The sequence below is a fragment of the Trachypithecus francoisi genome, unplaced genomic scaffold (assembly GCF_009764315.1).
Source record: "Trachypithecus francoisi isolate TF-2019V2 unplaced genomic scaffold, Tfra_2.0 Lachesis_group18, whole genome shotgun sequence".
Classification (NCBI taxonomy): domain Eukaryota; kingdom Metazoa; phylum Chordata; class Mammalia; order Primates; family Cercopithecidae; genus Trachypithecus; species Trachypithecus francoisi.
In genome coordinates, this window is record NW_022681463.1 from 16886071 (window position 1) to 16902436 (window position 16366).

The following is a 16366-nucleotide window of genomic DNA, read 5'->3' on the forward strand; positions in this document are numbered from 1 at the left end:
CTTTCTCGTCTCGTTCTGTCCCCACCTCAGGTCACATAGCAAGTCCCAGCCCTGCTTGGTTCCAAATACACAGGACACAGCCCCAGGGACTGGGGGCAACATTCAAATTCCTGCTGCCCATCTAGAAATATCCTCATGGTTTTACTTCCTCTCCATGTCACTACCTCCAAATCTATAAAGCCGAAGTGTTCCTTCTATTATGAACAGCTAAAAGGTCACTGGATTATCAACAACATGAAAAGGAATTCTGACTCTTCCACCACGTCCTCCGGATGTTAACCTCACAAGAAAGGGGTCCTTGTCTGCAAGGCAGGGCCACATATTTGTTGCCTGCGTAATTACCACACAGCAACAAAGACGAAAATTCTTTTGACAATTTCACTTAGGAAAACCATGTAAGTCTGCTAAGAAGCTGCCTGGATGCTCAATTCTGACCTGTGCAATGTGATTAACTTACTCCCAGGAGCCACTACACGTCACCTCAGCAAAGGACTCAACACATACTCACACACTTCATGAAATTTTCAGGTCTTCCTGACCTCATATCAAAACTTCACTCACCACAATGTGAGCATTCAGCAGCAGACTGACTGACGGCAAGGAAGAAGAAAAGGACATGAAAATGACCAACTGTGGGTGGGCCGCTGACCAACAGCAAGGTTGTCTCCAAGGGTGGACTGTGCGTGTTTTGCCCATCATCTCCCTAAGAGGAGGCAGAAGGACAGCCTGTAGGAGTTTTGTCTCTGACTGCCAAGAAACACTCGTGCAGGCTGTCGTCGCAGGCAGGGGCAAAGCCAGCCACGATCAATCAATACTTAGCCCTCTTATTCACCTCCCCAAATGCAGGGTCAACATAAAGCCCATTTAGAACATCAGAGAGGCTGGGCGCGGTGGCTCAAGCCTGTAATCCCAGCACTTTGGGAGGCCGAGACAGGTGGATCACGAGGTCAGGAGATCGAGACCATCCTGGCGAACACGGTGAAACCCCGTCTCTACTAAAAAAAATACAAAAATCTAGCCGGGCGAGGTGGTGGGCGCCTGTAGTCCCAGCTACTCAGGAGGCTGAGGCAGGAGAATGGCGTAAACCCAGGAGGCGGAGCTTGCAGTGAGCTGAGAACTGGCCACTGCACTCCAGCCCGGGTGACAGAGCGAGACTCCGTCTCAAAACAACAACAACAACAACAACAACAAAAAACAAACAAAAAAAGAACATCAGAGAAACACTTCACAGTGTGCTGGTGACCTTGGTGGCAACACCACCTCCCAGCTCTCCTCTAAAGCATCATGAGCCCCAGGGCATGGGCTCCCTCTGAGAGGGCGTGTTTTCTGGAAAGTAGTAACATTTGGCCAGGCTGCAGTGAAGTACCTGGGGAGATTCCTTAACCATGAAAGAGGGCAGTGACTGGCACGCTGCATATCCCAAGGGCCCAATGTAAACCCAAGGGTGTTTACTCATCACCCAGCTCTCCCCATCTCTCCTTGCCACAATATGAGAACCATCTCCTCAGAGGACACACGCCAGCAGTGCAGCTTGGAGTTCAACGGCTCATTTTCGTCCCCTGGCTCTATCTCTAGATGCTCACTCAACCCCGAAAACGATCTTTTTTTGAAGCCTTTTAGTCTTCACTTGCAACACCAACACCACATCATTGTCCTCACTACTCCCTGCAGTCTCTGATTCTAAATGGAAAAAAAGTATGAAATTATGTATGTTTGTGAGTCTATGTAAGCGAAAAGCATAGTGTGAAATGAGTAAGTGGGAACAGACGGACCCTACATTAATATATGGGGTGGGGAGGGTGGCTGGGTTCCAAAAGCAAACAAATTAGCCAAAGTAACTGTGTGTGTGTGTGTATGTGTGTGTGTGTGTGTGTGTATATACATATAGTTTGTTTTTTTTTTTTGAGACAGAGTCTCGCTCTGTCACCCAGGCTGGAGTGCAGTGGTGCGATCTTAGCTCACTGCAGCCTCTGCCTCCTGGGTTCAAGTGATTCTCCTGCCTCTGCCTCTCGAGTGGCTGGGATTACAGGCGCGTGCCACCACACCCAACTAATTTTTTTATTTTTACGGGGTTTCATCATGTTGGCCAGGCTGATCTTGAACTCCTGACCTCAGGTGATAACACCCACCTCAGCCTCCCAAAGTGCTGGGATTATAGCTGTGAGCCACTGCGCCCGACCTAATATATCATGAATGACATATGTATCAGCCACATGTGATATATGTGGATTTTTCATTATTTCATTATTATTATTATTATTATTTTCTTAGCATTTTAATTAGCATTAATTCACATGCCTACTTGTCAAGACGACATTTGTGCGACAGGCATCTTCAATGGGCCGGGGACGCCGCACGGGAAACACAGAAGACAGAAGCCCTCCCATTCTCAGCCACCCTCAAGTCTGTCAATTACACTTTTAGGTTGCTCAAAACTATGGCTTCTTTCTTTTTTTTTTTTTTTTTTTTTTCTGAGACGGAGTCTCGCTCTGTCGCCCAGGCTGGAGTGCAGTGGCGCGATCTCGGCTCACTGCAAGCTCCGCCTCCCGGGTTTACGCCATTCTCCTGCCTCAGCCTCCCGAGTAGCTGGGACTACAGGCGCCCGCCATCTCGCCCGGCTAGTTTTTTGTATTTTTTTTTTTAGTTGAGACGGGGTTTCACTGTGTAGACCAGGATGGTCTCGATCTCCTGACCTCGTGATCCACCCGTCTCGGCCTCCCAAAGTGCTGGGATTACAGGCTTGAGCCACCGCGCCCGGCCTTCTATGGTTTCTTTCTTGCCTTCCTAAGGTTTACCACCAGGTCGAGTTGAAAAAGAGGACCAAAAGTGACAACCCAGTCAAGGGCAGGTTTGATAGCACCCAGGTGAGCCCCGGTATCATTCCTGTTGCCAACAGGGCACATACTAAAATACAGTAGAAGAGAAGAGCCATGTCAGAGGCGTCTAGTGACCTGGAGAGTGCTTTCTCTCAAGTGTCTTCTAGTAGAAATCCACCTGCAAATTCTGGCAATTGGAAAAACAGTTTCATTTGTCTCAGGGAAACAGCTTGCTCTCAAAGCACTGTGAGCTACATAGTCATGAATAAGGCAGAAAATCCAAGAAAAACGAGTTCCAAGCTATGCTTAAGAACATGGAATCTGGCCAGGCGTGGTGGCTCAATGCCTGTAATCCCAACACTTTGGGAGGCCAAGGCGGGCAGATCACTTGAGGTCAGGAGTTCAAGACCAGCCTGGCCAACATGGCAAAACTCCTTCTCTACTAAAACTACAAAAATTAGCTGGGTGTGGTGGTGCACACCTGTAATCCCAGCTACTCAGGAGGCTGAGGCAGGAGAATTGCTTGAACCTGGGAGGCTTAGGTTGCAGTGAGCCAAGATCATGCCGCTGCACTCCATCCTGGGCAACAGAGGCAAACTCCATCTCAAAACAAAACAAAACAACAAACAAACATGCAATTTTACTCATGCTTAAAAAGGAAACAAGGCCAAGTGTGATGGCTCATGCGTATAATCCTAGCACTTTGAAAAGCTGAGGTGGGAGGATTGCTTGAAGCCAGAAGTTCAAGGCTGTAGTGATCTATAATCATACCACTGCACTCCAGCCTGGGCAACAGGGTGAGATTTTTGTCTCTAAAAAACTAATAAAAATACAAATAAATAAAAGGATATTCCATCATACATTTTGTTTAGCCACTCATGTCAATGGACATTTGGGTTACCTCTTCCTTTTGGCTACTGTGGATAAAGCTGCTATGAACACTGACGTACAAGCGTCTGCTGGAGTCCCTGCTTTCAGTTCTTTGGGCACATACTGAGGAGGGGAACTGCTGGATCCTATTGTAATTCTGTGCTTAGTTTTCTAAGGAACCCTTATGATTTTTATTTTAATGATACCTGGCACAAATACTTGAAGCTTCAGAGAGCTGATAGAATAAGAAAAGTATTTAATTCATTTTTGTTCTATGATGGCTCACTGGTGCTTCTATAAAGATGCTCCATTTTTCTGGGCAGTGAAATAATTTTCTGACCTGCTCAGTCATCTGCACTTCAGTCACCGGTGTCAAAGCAACACAATCCTGCTCCCCCTGTGAAACTCCTGACAGCAGCTTGTGAGAGTGTCCCATCCCAGAAAGAGCCCCCTCTCTGCCCTGGAGGGCTCTCCAATCCCTCAGGATGCCCTTCTCACATCTCTTACCCCTGCAGGACTTCCTCCTGCCTGAAGTCTGCTCCTGTACACCAGGAACTACCTTCGTCAAACCATCCTTGCCCTCCTGGCTGCCATTTTCCAAAACCTGCTGTCTTCTGGACCCTCCACCCCCGTGTGTGTGTGTGTTTTTTTTTCTTCCAAACCTCTGGTGGCCTCTTCTGTTTCTTTTGCTGGTTTTTATGCTGCCATGATCTACATTTATGGAAAGCAAGCTGCTTTCCATAAATAGTCGATAAAGGTATAGTCAAGAAGATTCTGCCCTCGGCTCTCTTTTCTTCTCAATGTTCTCTTCCTTGAAGATCTGATTCTTCTTGTGGATAACTTCCAAATCTACACCTTTCTCCCTCATTTCCTTCCCAAGCGTAGGACCCACATTTCCAACTGTCTGGAGCACTTTATCATGGGCCCTCAAAATTATCGTTCCCAAAGCAAGCTCATCTTCCCTTATCGTATTTGTATGCTTCTTCCTGGCTTGATTTCCCTCCCATTTTCATGACCATCCTCTGAGCTCACTGTGTTCAAAACTCTAGGTGGCCTCCCCTCTTTCCTTGCTGTCCCACAGAGCCCTGGCAGCCCAGTGATATCTCAACATTCAGTCAGTCTGATCCTCCTAGCCAGTCTCCTGCATGCTTTGCACGTGACTCTGGCCAAAGTTTCTCCTAAAACGTTCAGCTGATCCTCCATGAAAACTGTGTGCACCCCATAGCCAATTCTGAGGGCCCCTTTGTATGACTGACTGCTTGCTGTCTTCCAGCTCCCAGTTGGCTTATAAGTGGAGTTTTGTACCCTGCAGAATCTACCAAGGCACCCTGTAGCAAAGCAGGCCTTCCATCCATCTCGGGGAACCCAGCTGGTCACCTTGCACTCAGCCTCTGCCTGTCACCTCAGGGCTGGCATTTGGGAGTCCTGACTGCATGCCAAAGGTTGTTAAGTGGCTCTCTCTGAACTCATTTGAACAGCTGAGTGAACTGTTCTTGCCTTCACAAGGAAAAGAACTCCTGAAGTTATTAGAACTCACCAAACCAGTAATCTTTGTTTTTGAAGAAAGCAGGTAATGTGGCTTTGCCAGCAAGAAGCAGGCCTTGGGCGTCCTCCTTCTCATATGTGTTTACTCAGGAGAAGGTGACATTTGGAAAGGGGCAGCAGGTGTGTTTGCTGAACTGAGCTTCAGCCTAATTATTCCGGAAAACTTCCTGAGACTTTCTCTGCCCTGTAATTTCCCCACTGTTGATGGAAGTATATTGCAGTCTCATGCAGGACTGCGAAGGGAAAGTCACACTCACTAGATCACTTATGTACCAAATTCTGGGGAAATTTTGGTGTATATTATACTTTAGATCTCTTTCCATTAATGATAATCATTGAAAATATTATCATGGAATAAAATCTACACTTTAGTTAACATAACGTACCAACGTTGTTTTCTTAGTTTTGCCGACTCTCCTATGGCGACATAAGATGTTAATGGGAAGAGGATGGGTGCAGACCATATACAAACACTGCTGTCTTGGCAACTTTTCTCTGGGATTATTTCCAAATAATTATTTCCAGATAAAAAGTTTATTTTTTAAAAATGATCAGCTTCCCTGCTTTCTCTGTGCAGTGCAGTATACTAAGTCCTTTCCAGACACTGCCATTTGCGTAACACCCTGCATGGGAGATGCCATCCACATTTCACCCAGGAGGAAATGCGGTTCAACAAGGCCCACACCTACAGCTTAACACACCCTCACAGCAGGGGTGTGACCTCAAATTCGGATCTTACCCATCCTAATCGACAGGAGCCAACCTGTGCTTCCTGTATCACGGCAATGTGAGGAAAGGCGTGGGTACACATACATGCACTGAACACACACACGTGCAGTTTGTCATTCAGTAGCCAGGGTGAAGCCTTTCTTAATAAACTTCCCTGTGACCCATTCTTCTCACTGAATAGATTCAGCCAGAGGATTGCCTGTTCTGCATAGGCAGTGATGGCCCATGTGTGTCCTCAGGGACAGAACTGGCAGCGACGCTCCATGCCCACCCTGGATGTGACACCCACACCTGCGAGAGGACCCGGCCCTCTGTGCCCTATGTGCCTGCCTCCTCCTTTGAGAGTACAAGTCCCCCATGGGCAAAGCCTGCCACTCACACATTCACCTACTCATTCATTCATTCATATATTCCTTCATGCATTGCTTGTAGACTAAAGCAGCAAGAGTTATAACCCGTCTGTGACATGCAAACCAAGGAATCATAGAGTGTAAGGACTGTCAGAGGCACCGCAGGGTTGGTTGTTGCAGAAGAGGTATTCATCATGATCACCCCAAGAAGTACTTAAAAAACAGATTCCTAAGTCTCACTCCTAAAGTTCCGATTCAAGAGCACTGGACAGGGCCTGGCAATCTGCATTTTTCAAAGCCCCTTCTAGTTCCCACGCCCAGTGACTCTGAGGTACTGCCAGGTTTGGGGTTTTGCTCCACAGTAAATCCTGTCTGGACATGCACAGTCAGTCTCTGCTGGAGCACCCCAGAGGTGGAGGAGCTCCTGACCTCACAAGGCAGACGCTCACTGCCATGCTGCTCTGAGGCTGCGGAAATCCTTTTCTGTATTCAGATGTTGTGCTTCTTGGGAAATTCACTTCACTGTTTCAATTTTGTCCTCTGATTCCACTAAGAAGATGCGTATGCCCTTTTCCACAGGACCGGACTGCAGGTACCTGATAGGAGCCATCACGCTTTTGAAAGTCTCTTCTCATCCAGTCATTTTGTTATAATAGAATGCATTCTCATCCCATTTCACACGTGAAAGCTGAGTGTGGTGTAGTGTTCTGCGAGAGTGCCGAAGTTTGAATTTTGAAGGAGCCATCCTTTTCCAGGTTCTGGGCTCTTTTTAATGAGGCCTTTTAGGGCAAATGTTCTTGACCTTGACTACACTTTGGAATCACCTGGGAAGTTTAGAAACTACCAATGCATTGGTTCTACCCCTCAGAGACTCTGAGGTAACAGGGCTGGGTTATATCAGGCTGATCAAGGTGACTTCAACGAGGAGCCAATGTTGAGAGGTGCAGATCTAGAGGGACACTGGTTTCTCTCTGTGTTGGTCTATGGCTCATACTAAACTCATTCACACTCAGCCTTTTTGCCTTGGAACTCCTGCCACGCCAGGTCCTCCTCATCATGTTCTTGAGTAATTGATTAGCTGAACTTCACTGCAGCCCTTTCCAATGATCCCTGACCAGTGTTGTGTATTTGGTTTGGGTCTAGTGTTGAAAGGCTACTGCAGGTCCCACTGATGGAGCTGCTTGTTGACTATCTGCTTTCTCTCTAGCTTTGAGAACTTTACATGCTTCTGGTGTCTTTCTGTAAAACATGGGTTAAATTATGGATCTTAGAAAGATACTTTACTGAAAACCCTCTGGGAATCAAATTATATCAACTGCTTTTTAAGCAACTCAGTACTCTTTCACAGATAAGGTGACGACTCGTGGTCATGGAAGATCCATGCACGCATGTGGCATTTATTCCGAAAATGAGTTGTATTAGACAGCTCTCTGCATTTCTCTCTGGTGGCATCCTCCAATGGGGAAGCCAGCTGAAGCCGCCGTGATGGGCTTTTAGGGTACTGCAAACTGATGACATTTCCTATGTGTGGCCTCTCCAACCTTATTAAATCAACTGCCACATGCACTGAGACTGCTATAGTGACGTCAGCTCAAGATGTCGTGAGCCTCCAGGAAGATTTGCCTAAGACGGTATGAACACATGTCTCGCTGGCCAGAGAACAAACTGCCAAATGGGTTCTCCAGAGTTGTAAGGTCTTTGACCCGATGATGAGAGCATCATTCAACTTTGTATGACTGATGAGACACGAGGCAGAACACACGTGAAAGGTTCTAGGTCAAGCTTGGGAAGGTAAAGTTACATTTGGTAGAATTTTTATTTTTATTTTAGAGACAGGGTCTTGCTCTGTCACCCAAGCTGGAGCACAGTGGTGCAATCATAGCTCACTGCAGCCTTGAATTTCTGGGCTGAAGTGATTCTCCTGCCTCAGCCTCTCCAGTAGCTGGGACCACAGGTTTGCATCACTATGCCTGGTTAATTAAGTATTTTTTTTGTTGAGACAGGGTCTTGCTATGTTGCCCAGGCTGCTCTCGAACTCCTGGCCTCAAGTGATCCTCCTGCCTCGGCCTCCCAAAGTGCTGGGATTTACAGGCATGAGCCACTGTGCCCGGCCAAATTTTTATTTTTAATTTTGAAAAGTGACATTTCTCTTATATTCATAATATCAAGACTCTAGATAACGTGGCATTTTCAATTTTTCCCATTTCCAGCAAGGCTGACTCTGTACCTATTATTTCTCCATTCCTGGCTGTGCTCTCCCCACTGGGGCCTCTCAGTCACGCCTGCCACCTCCTTCTCTCAAGGGAAGGAGAATTGCACATGAACTATCCTCCAGGTATAAAAAATGTACAAAGTCGGACATCACTTAGGGGGATCAGAGAGCTCCCGCTGCCCCAGCGTATCGGCTTCACAACACAGAAAGCAGCTCTGCTTAGCTATTCAACTGACACTTGAATGCTGCAATCTGGCATCACCTGAGGCAGGACAACCTTACACAGGGCTCCTTCAGGCCCTATGGTCACTGAGGGCCCCGGAGGCCACTCCAAACCAAATTCTCACTGGTAGTGAGGATACAGCCCATAACGGGTTCTATTTCTGCCAAAAACCTTTTGCTATTTTCTCCTGGCATTTTTCAAATGCATGTTTAGTAGACAATCAACTCCCCATGTGTCTCTCTCCATATAATTGTCTTTAAAAAACTGCCATAGGAATTATCTACAAAACCTTCTATTTTAGGTAAAAGTGTAGCAGATTCTGCAATGTGACAGTCCACAAAGCTTTTCCTGTTTTTTGTACCTCCCTCTTCTCCCACATTAATGTTTCATCTGGTATTTAATGGATAGGCTTAAGATTATTATTATTATTATTATTTATTTTTTTTTTTTTTCTGAGACGGAGTCTCGCTCTGTTGCCCGGGCTGGAGTGCAGTGGCCGGATCTCAGCTCACTGCAAGCTCCGCCTCCCGGGTTCACGCCATTCTCCTGCCTCAGCCTCCCGAGTAGCTGGGACTACAGGCGCCCGCCACCTCGCCCGGCTAGTTTTTTGTGTTTTTTAGTAGAGACGGGGTTTCACAGTGTTAGCCAGGATGGTCTCGATCTCCTGATCTCGTGATCCGCCCATCTCGGCCTCCCAAAGTGCTGGGATTACAGGCTTGAGCCACCGCGCCCGGCCAAGATTATTTTTAACCAATCTGCTATTGATGGACACTTAGGTCATTTCTATTATTTTAATTATTCATTGGATGTCTTTGTTCAAATGGCATTTCATGTATTAAAACAGATCCTTATAATTCAAGGTAAGGTAAAAGTGTGTGTGTGCGCGCATGCACATGCTACATAGATCCGTTTTTCAAAGCATGTTTTAGACACTGGAGTAGAATACAGAAAACTGCACAAGGCATATATGTACTTCATAAATGACTTAACGCAAGCACCAGTAAAATATTACCAGCATCCCTCAAAGCCTTCCTAAGCCCCTACTCTTTATAAACCCTACTGCCCCTCCAGAAGTAACTACTGTTTTTATTTTGTGATAATCATATAATCATCGTAAGAGAGGTAAAAAATCCATCTTGAAGAACTGCAAGCCAAAGGAAAGAAACTGTAAGTGAGATCTAAATGCATGTTGGATTTCACTGAAAATCATTTGAAGGCTGGTTTGTTTTAAGCCAGTTTCCTGCCTTTCATCTTTGTTCCTGCCTGCTGCTTACCAGGGACAACAACATAAAAATAACATGAGAAAGAGGGAGGGAGAAATGTAACTGGGAAGTAGAAATGTACTCACCACAGGGCAAGTCGTTGCTCAATTTCCTTGAGAAAATTGGTATGAAATTTGTGCAAAGGTTCAAAATTCGGGAATATGAGACTTTTCAGCGTTTCTGGCATGGCGTCCTCCTTGCTCACCATGCTCTGAAACCACTGGAAATAAGAAGACGATGCACTTACAGGTGGAAAGATCAATGGCGAGTGTCTGCAGTTCTCCAGAAGTCACATGCAGCCCAATGCACTGGGAGGAGCCAGGGCTTCCTGCAAGGTTCTTGGCATTTCAGGAACACGGGGCTGCCCAGGCCTTACTGCTTCCCCTTTCTTTCCTTAGATGGGGTAAGAAGCAACCATCTGGATATTACTGCTTTCTGAAGTTTGCTACCCATTGACTGTTTAAGCCGGGAGAAATCTCTTAAATGGGGAACTCCTTGAATCAAAACCTCCATTCTGGCCAATTTACTGGATAACCACTAATTTATGGCCACTGAGTATTCTGTGCGTCATTCCTTTAAGAACTTCCATCTCTGTTCCTTTGTTAAAACACTGGGCATGAAGGTGGCCAAACCTGGGAATAAAGCCACAGCCTTCACACCAAGTCGCTCCTGTCGCTGAGGTGAGCTGGGTGCACGATGCTTAGTAAGTACCTGTCCAGGGCCTAACAAAGTCCACAGCCCAGAGGAACAGAAACTCACTGACCCCAATTTCCCTCCCAATTGGCGAATGCTTTCACAGAATCCAGGGGTCAGGAAGACATCTGCAATGCCCGGAATTTGTTTTCAAGACTGAGCAGCCTGTAATCCCAGCACTTTGGGAGGCCGAGGCGGGCGGATCACAAGGTCAGGAGATCGAGACCACAGTGAAACCCCGTCTCTACTAAAAATACAAAAAATTAGCCGGGCGCGGTGGCGGGCGCCTATAGTCCCAGCTACTCAGGAGGCTGAGGCAGGAGAATGGCGTGAACCCAGGAGGCGGAGCTTGCAGTGAGCTGAGATCCGGCCACTGTACTCCAGCCTGGGCGGCAGAGCGAGACTCCGTCTCAAAAAAAAAAAAAAAAAAAAAAGACTGAGCAGGGCTGATTAAAATAAAAAAGGCAGTCTTCTGGGAGATTTTGCTGACAAGGCCCAATTTATTATCAAAGATAAAATGAATCTCCTGTTCACCTCCAAGGTCTCCCGTGAGCAAAAATCAGCAGTTATACTTGGCAATGGGCAAAACACGAAATGTTCTGGGCTGGTGCACACAGACAGTAAAACGTTTAATTTTAATTTTCTCTACCTCAGAAACTTCCTTCTTTTGCACTTGAAAATCATCATTATGAAAAACGTTATAGCATATATTCCCAATTAAATATACTATTAGCATTTAATTTCTATACCCTAGGACCACAATCCTTTCACATGAAGTCAGGGAATCCAACATTTCATTAGCTCCAGCCTCCCCTATAGAGCTGAGTATTAACTGAGATAAATCATGTAACGGAATGCTTTTGGGGAAATACCGCACATACCGAAGTGATAACTTCGAGATCCTTCAGATACGTTCGCTCGGTGGTGGACACTTCCTTAGCTATGAAGTATGCTTTATCAGTTGGGAATCTCTGCAAAACCCAGCCAAAGAAACAAGGCACAACAATCATTTTTGAGTATATGTCTCGGAGAATATCCTCATTAAAGTGATATATTACTAACTTGGGATCTTTTGTTAGCTGGTATCAATGAGAAATAAAATTCTTAGTTATTCTCCTTTTTGTGTTAGGAGAATAAATTAGAATGTATTCTCCTTTTTGTGTTAAGAGAATAAATAAGAATGTATTCTCCTTTTCGTGTTAAGAGAATAAATAAGAATGTATTCTCCTTTTTGTGTTAAGAAAATAAATAAGAATTACTCTTCTTTTCATGTGAGGAGGAGCTAGGCTAAGATAATGGATTTCCATGATGAGAATATAGTCTAGGAAGGTTTCCTTCCCGGTAAAAGTTACCATCAGCAAAAGGACTCAAATTAGGCAAAGGAAATACATAAAAAAGGAACTGTCTCATCCTATGTCCGCTAGCGGAGTTGGTGTTCATGACATGGAAGTTACATTGTGGGAACACATGGTAGCTGGGTCTAAAGGGACAGGGGTGAGATAAGCTGGTGGCATCATCGGCCTGAACTCCCTTGGCGGCTGTCAGTCAGGTGGACAGCCAGCCCCACTGTGGAGCAGGCCGGCCATCCAGCCTTGCTTTCTCTTTAAACAGTAAGTGCAAGGAGGTTGCCTGTTGTCCACCATTTTGCCCTCTTCTCATAGGAGTCCACCTGACTCCCCTGCTGGGTGTACACACAACAGACTTCAAAGCAGAGACTCAAACAAATACCTGGACACTCATGTTCACAGCAGCCAAAAGGTGGGAACTGCATGACTGTCCATTAACAGAGGAACGGATAACAAAGTGTGGTTTATACACACAGCGGGACATCACTCAGCCCTCAAATGGCAGGCAGTTCTGACCTGTGCTACATACGGATGAGCCATGAAGACAGAATGCTAAGTGAAATAAACCAGTCACAAAATGGCAAATACTGGATGATTCTGCTTATAAGAGGTACCTAGAGTAGGCAAATTCATAGAGACAGAAAGTAGAATGGGGGTGCCAGGGGCTGGCAGGAGGGGTAAGGAGGAGCTAGTGATGAATGGATGTAGTTCTGCTTGGGAAAGTAAGTTCTGGAGATGGATGGTAGGGACAGTGGCACGACAACATGAACGTACTTAATGTCACCGAACTGTACAACTGAAAATGGCTCACATGGTACCTTTGCTCTTATGTATATTTTCCAATGTTTAAAATTCATACACACAAACACACGTGCACACACAGTCACACACGCGAGGGAGCCCTCGGCCCCGTACCTTCCTCCGGCCCTCATCCTCATCGTCCGTCCTGGGGCAGGCCTGGTCATTCAGCAGTGGGCTGATCAAGGGAGAGGTCTGCTTGGTGTCCGGGCTCAGGTTGGGAGACAAGGTCACGTGGGCAGGGGCCACTCCCCCCTGCGAGTTCACAGACAGCTCGGAAAGGTGAGGGCTGCCAGTCAGGGAGCCTGTTTGGGGATGAGAAGTTTTAAAGAAAAAAAAAAAAAGGTAATTTTTTCTGGGACCTGATTTCTATTCACTACTTTCACCTTTTTCAAATTGTAAGAACTTTGACTACCCCCCATGGCAAACCTAAAGCGATTCTTTATTTTCTAGTTTTTTTCCTAAGTCAAAGCTGCCTTAATAAAGATAGCATGAATAATTCAATGGAGCCTCTGTTATGTAATTAATTGTAAGATAAGAGAACTCTGCTTAGATAGCAATTAAAATAGCTGAAGAGCATAGTGTATCCCAAAATAGGAATTTCATCTCCCAACTACTGCTTATTTCTAAGAATTACTCAAGAAAGACACAGTGTCTATGTCACAATGAGACATGGGGAAATGATTAGAAAATAGAACTAGACTAACAGGCATCTAAGCAACTGGTGTACTTAGGACACACTACGTCCCGTAACAATGGGTCACAGCTAACAGAAAGGTCGAGCAACTCCCCATTCTACAAAGAACAGAAGCGAGCTTGTTATACCTGGTGATGTCATTCCATGTCTCTCACTGTTTGGGACAGAAACACTAGCATCACATTACAGGCATATGTGATCACTTCAACACGCAAAACCAGACGTCATTTTATTATCACCGTTTCCCTTTATGAGACAAAAGTGACAGGGCACCATGAGTCCTGGATAAAGGATATCATAGTAAGTAAGACGAAAATGTGGCCAGGCGCGGTCACTCACGCCTGCCATCCCAGCACTTTGGGAGGCCCAGGCAGGCGGATTGCCTGAGGTCAGGAGTTTGAGACCAGTCTGGCCAACATGGTGAAACCCCGTCTCTACCAAAAATACAAAAAAATTAGCTGGGCGTGGTGGCATGCACCTGTAATCCCAGCTACTTGGGAGGCTGAGGCAGGGGAATTGCTTGAACTAGGGAGATGAAGGTTGTGGTGAGCTGAGATCGTGCCACTGCACTCCAACCTGGATGACACAGTGAGACTCTTCTCAAAAAAAAAAAAAAAAAAGTACATATTACCCGCTATGAGTCAGCCAAGGGAGATGATATATACAAGGATACTCTTTGCCAATATACTTTTGCAAATATCTGTATCTCAACCCACTGAAACTACATGGGATGTTTCAGAATATACTTCTAAGTGTTTTTGCCTACCACTTATATTTATACTAATAAAGCAGATTTGCTAGAGATAATATGAGGTAAGCAAAGTTAAAGTACCTGTAGTCCTGTCTACTACCATGATAAGGAAAGACAAAGTCAGAGCTTTCTCAATTTCTCAGTCTGCAGTTTCAGGCTCGCTGCTACTTGGTACGCTAAAGATCTCTCAGGGCAAAGGGGGAGGGCGGTTTTCTGGGAGCACCCCCATTTTCCTGTCATCTGTTCTCACCCTCTGGAGTCATGCATGTGCATTTTGGAATTACAAGATACAACAGCCTACCTAGAATGGAGCTGATGAAGTAAGGGTGGTGAATTTGATCCCAGTATAAACGAACCCTGGAGAAACCACCACCAGCCCCCACCCTTGGTGCCAGGTTGAGCAGTCAGCGGCACCGCCAACACAGTGGAGGGGGAACCACTGTACCTGGAGAATGACAAAAGGCAGAGGTCCTGCCCAGGGACTACTGGTTAGTGCAATGATCCTTGGATAACAAGGTTAGCAAATGTGAGGAAAAGGCAGATTCAGTAAGCTCGCATTTTAAAAATCCCTCTGCTTTTAAATCCTGTTTTTAATATACCTCACTAAAATGAAGCCTTGTGTTAGACAAAGACCCCATCACCCGAAACACCACCAGACCCAGAAAACCCCGGAGAAAAAGGCCAGAAATTGCTTCACAAATGTCAATTTTATTGACACTAGTGCACAACTAAATACAATAATTGCAAAGGAAGTGGAACTTGTCAAACAGAAAAGGTGACAATGAGTTAGAACTGCAGTTATTTCAAGGTACTACACTATTCTTTAAAAAAAAAACACAAAAAGAAAAATGTTATCACTACAAATAGGAAATAGAAAAGAGAAATTCTGGCAGTCTGTCTAGAGGTTAAAACATTTCATGCATTTGTGAGTTGCTGTTGGAGAGTTGTTTTTTATTCGTCCACCATCATCTGGCAACATTCGGGGCTTACCTTCAGCTCTCGCACTGTGCGTGAGATCGGGGGAGGCAGTTATAAGTGAGAGCATGCTGGACCTTGACTTTGCAGTGACGTGGAACAGAAAAAGCATTCGCCTCATCATTGAAAGAGTTGGAGCCGAGAATGAAAGGTAGTTAGAAGGCCAGTGGGAAGTGGAGCAGAGGCAAGGAAATAGCAACTAGCAGGCCCTAGACAGCATTCGGCAACAGACAGGAAATGAACTGCCACTTGGGGCAAGGGACAAGTAAGGTGTGCACACTCCGATCCGGCCACCTCCACCCTCAGAGGCCAAGAGCGAGCCCCCTTGCTGCACTGCACCTGGGAACACTCATATTTAGGGGACAGAGCAGTTGGAAGAAACAAGGTAACAGACTATGGTTCCAGGAGAGAGCCTGCCCTGCCAAGAAGGTGTGCCACGGTTCAGTCAGCTGGATTTGGAAGACTCCCCGCTGTGCTCCAGAGGAGACAGGATTCAGAAAACAGAGGGCTGAGTGGGAGCTTCAGGGTCACCTGTGTACCTAAAGCAGGGAACAGCTCAGGATCAGCCCACAGGCTGCTGGAGGAAGGCTTGCTGCATTTCACTCATGTAGCCTAAAGATGTCAGTAACAACTACTTAATATGTGTGCTCTGCAGACTTGGAATGACAAAATTAGGGTGATCAGTTGGCCTTTTCCCAAGACACTACTCCAGCTTTGCTTATAGGGCCTAAGAAAGAAAGGGCGATGGGTGTGTTTAAACAGCAAGACCAATAAGCCAATAAATATCAAGCAGTCTGGTCTAGAAATTTATCAGCATTTTAAGGAAGGGAAAGGCATGAAACTCAGTTTAGTTTTGCTATTTGAGTTGCATCTGTGGAGAAGAGGCCCTTTCTCTCCTTGCAAGATAAATAACCCGAGGCTTTGAAAATGTATAGGTGACATGGTCCAAACAAAATATGTAACTCATTTACCTTTCAGCAATTAATGAAATATGCTGACAAGGGGGCAATTAGTAGAATTTGGCAGCTTGATAAGTAATTAAAATTCTCTTTTGACTTTGAGCCAGGGTGTGTGACAACAGTCTGTACAAACTGGTGAC

General features: G+C 45.7%; 1 protein-coding gene across 3 annotated transcripts in view; it reads right to left on the reverse strand.

The window, feature by feature from the left end:
• Positions 1 to 16366, reverse strand: part of FARP1 (FERM, ARH/RhoGEF and pleckstrin domain protein 1) — a 314718-nt gene that overhangs the window by 28618 nt on the left and 269734 nt on the right. For all 3 annotated transcript variants that reach the window (XM_033177386.1, XM_033177385.1, XM_033177387.1), the window contains exons 14-16: positions 12962 to 13149; positions 11582 to 11671; positions 10094 to 10227 (exon numbers count right to left, since the gene is read on the reverse strand). In XM_033177386.1, coding sequence (XP_033033277.1) covers positions 10094 to 10227; positions 11582 to 11671; positions 12962 to 13149 — 412 coding nt within the window. The remainder of the gene's footprint in view (positions 1 to 10093; positions 10228 to 11581; positions 11672 to 12961; positions 13150 to 16366) is intronic.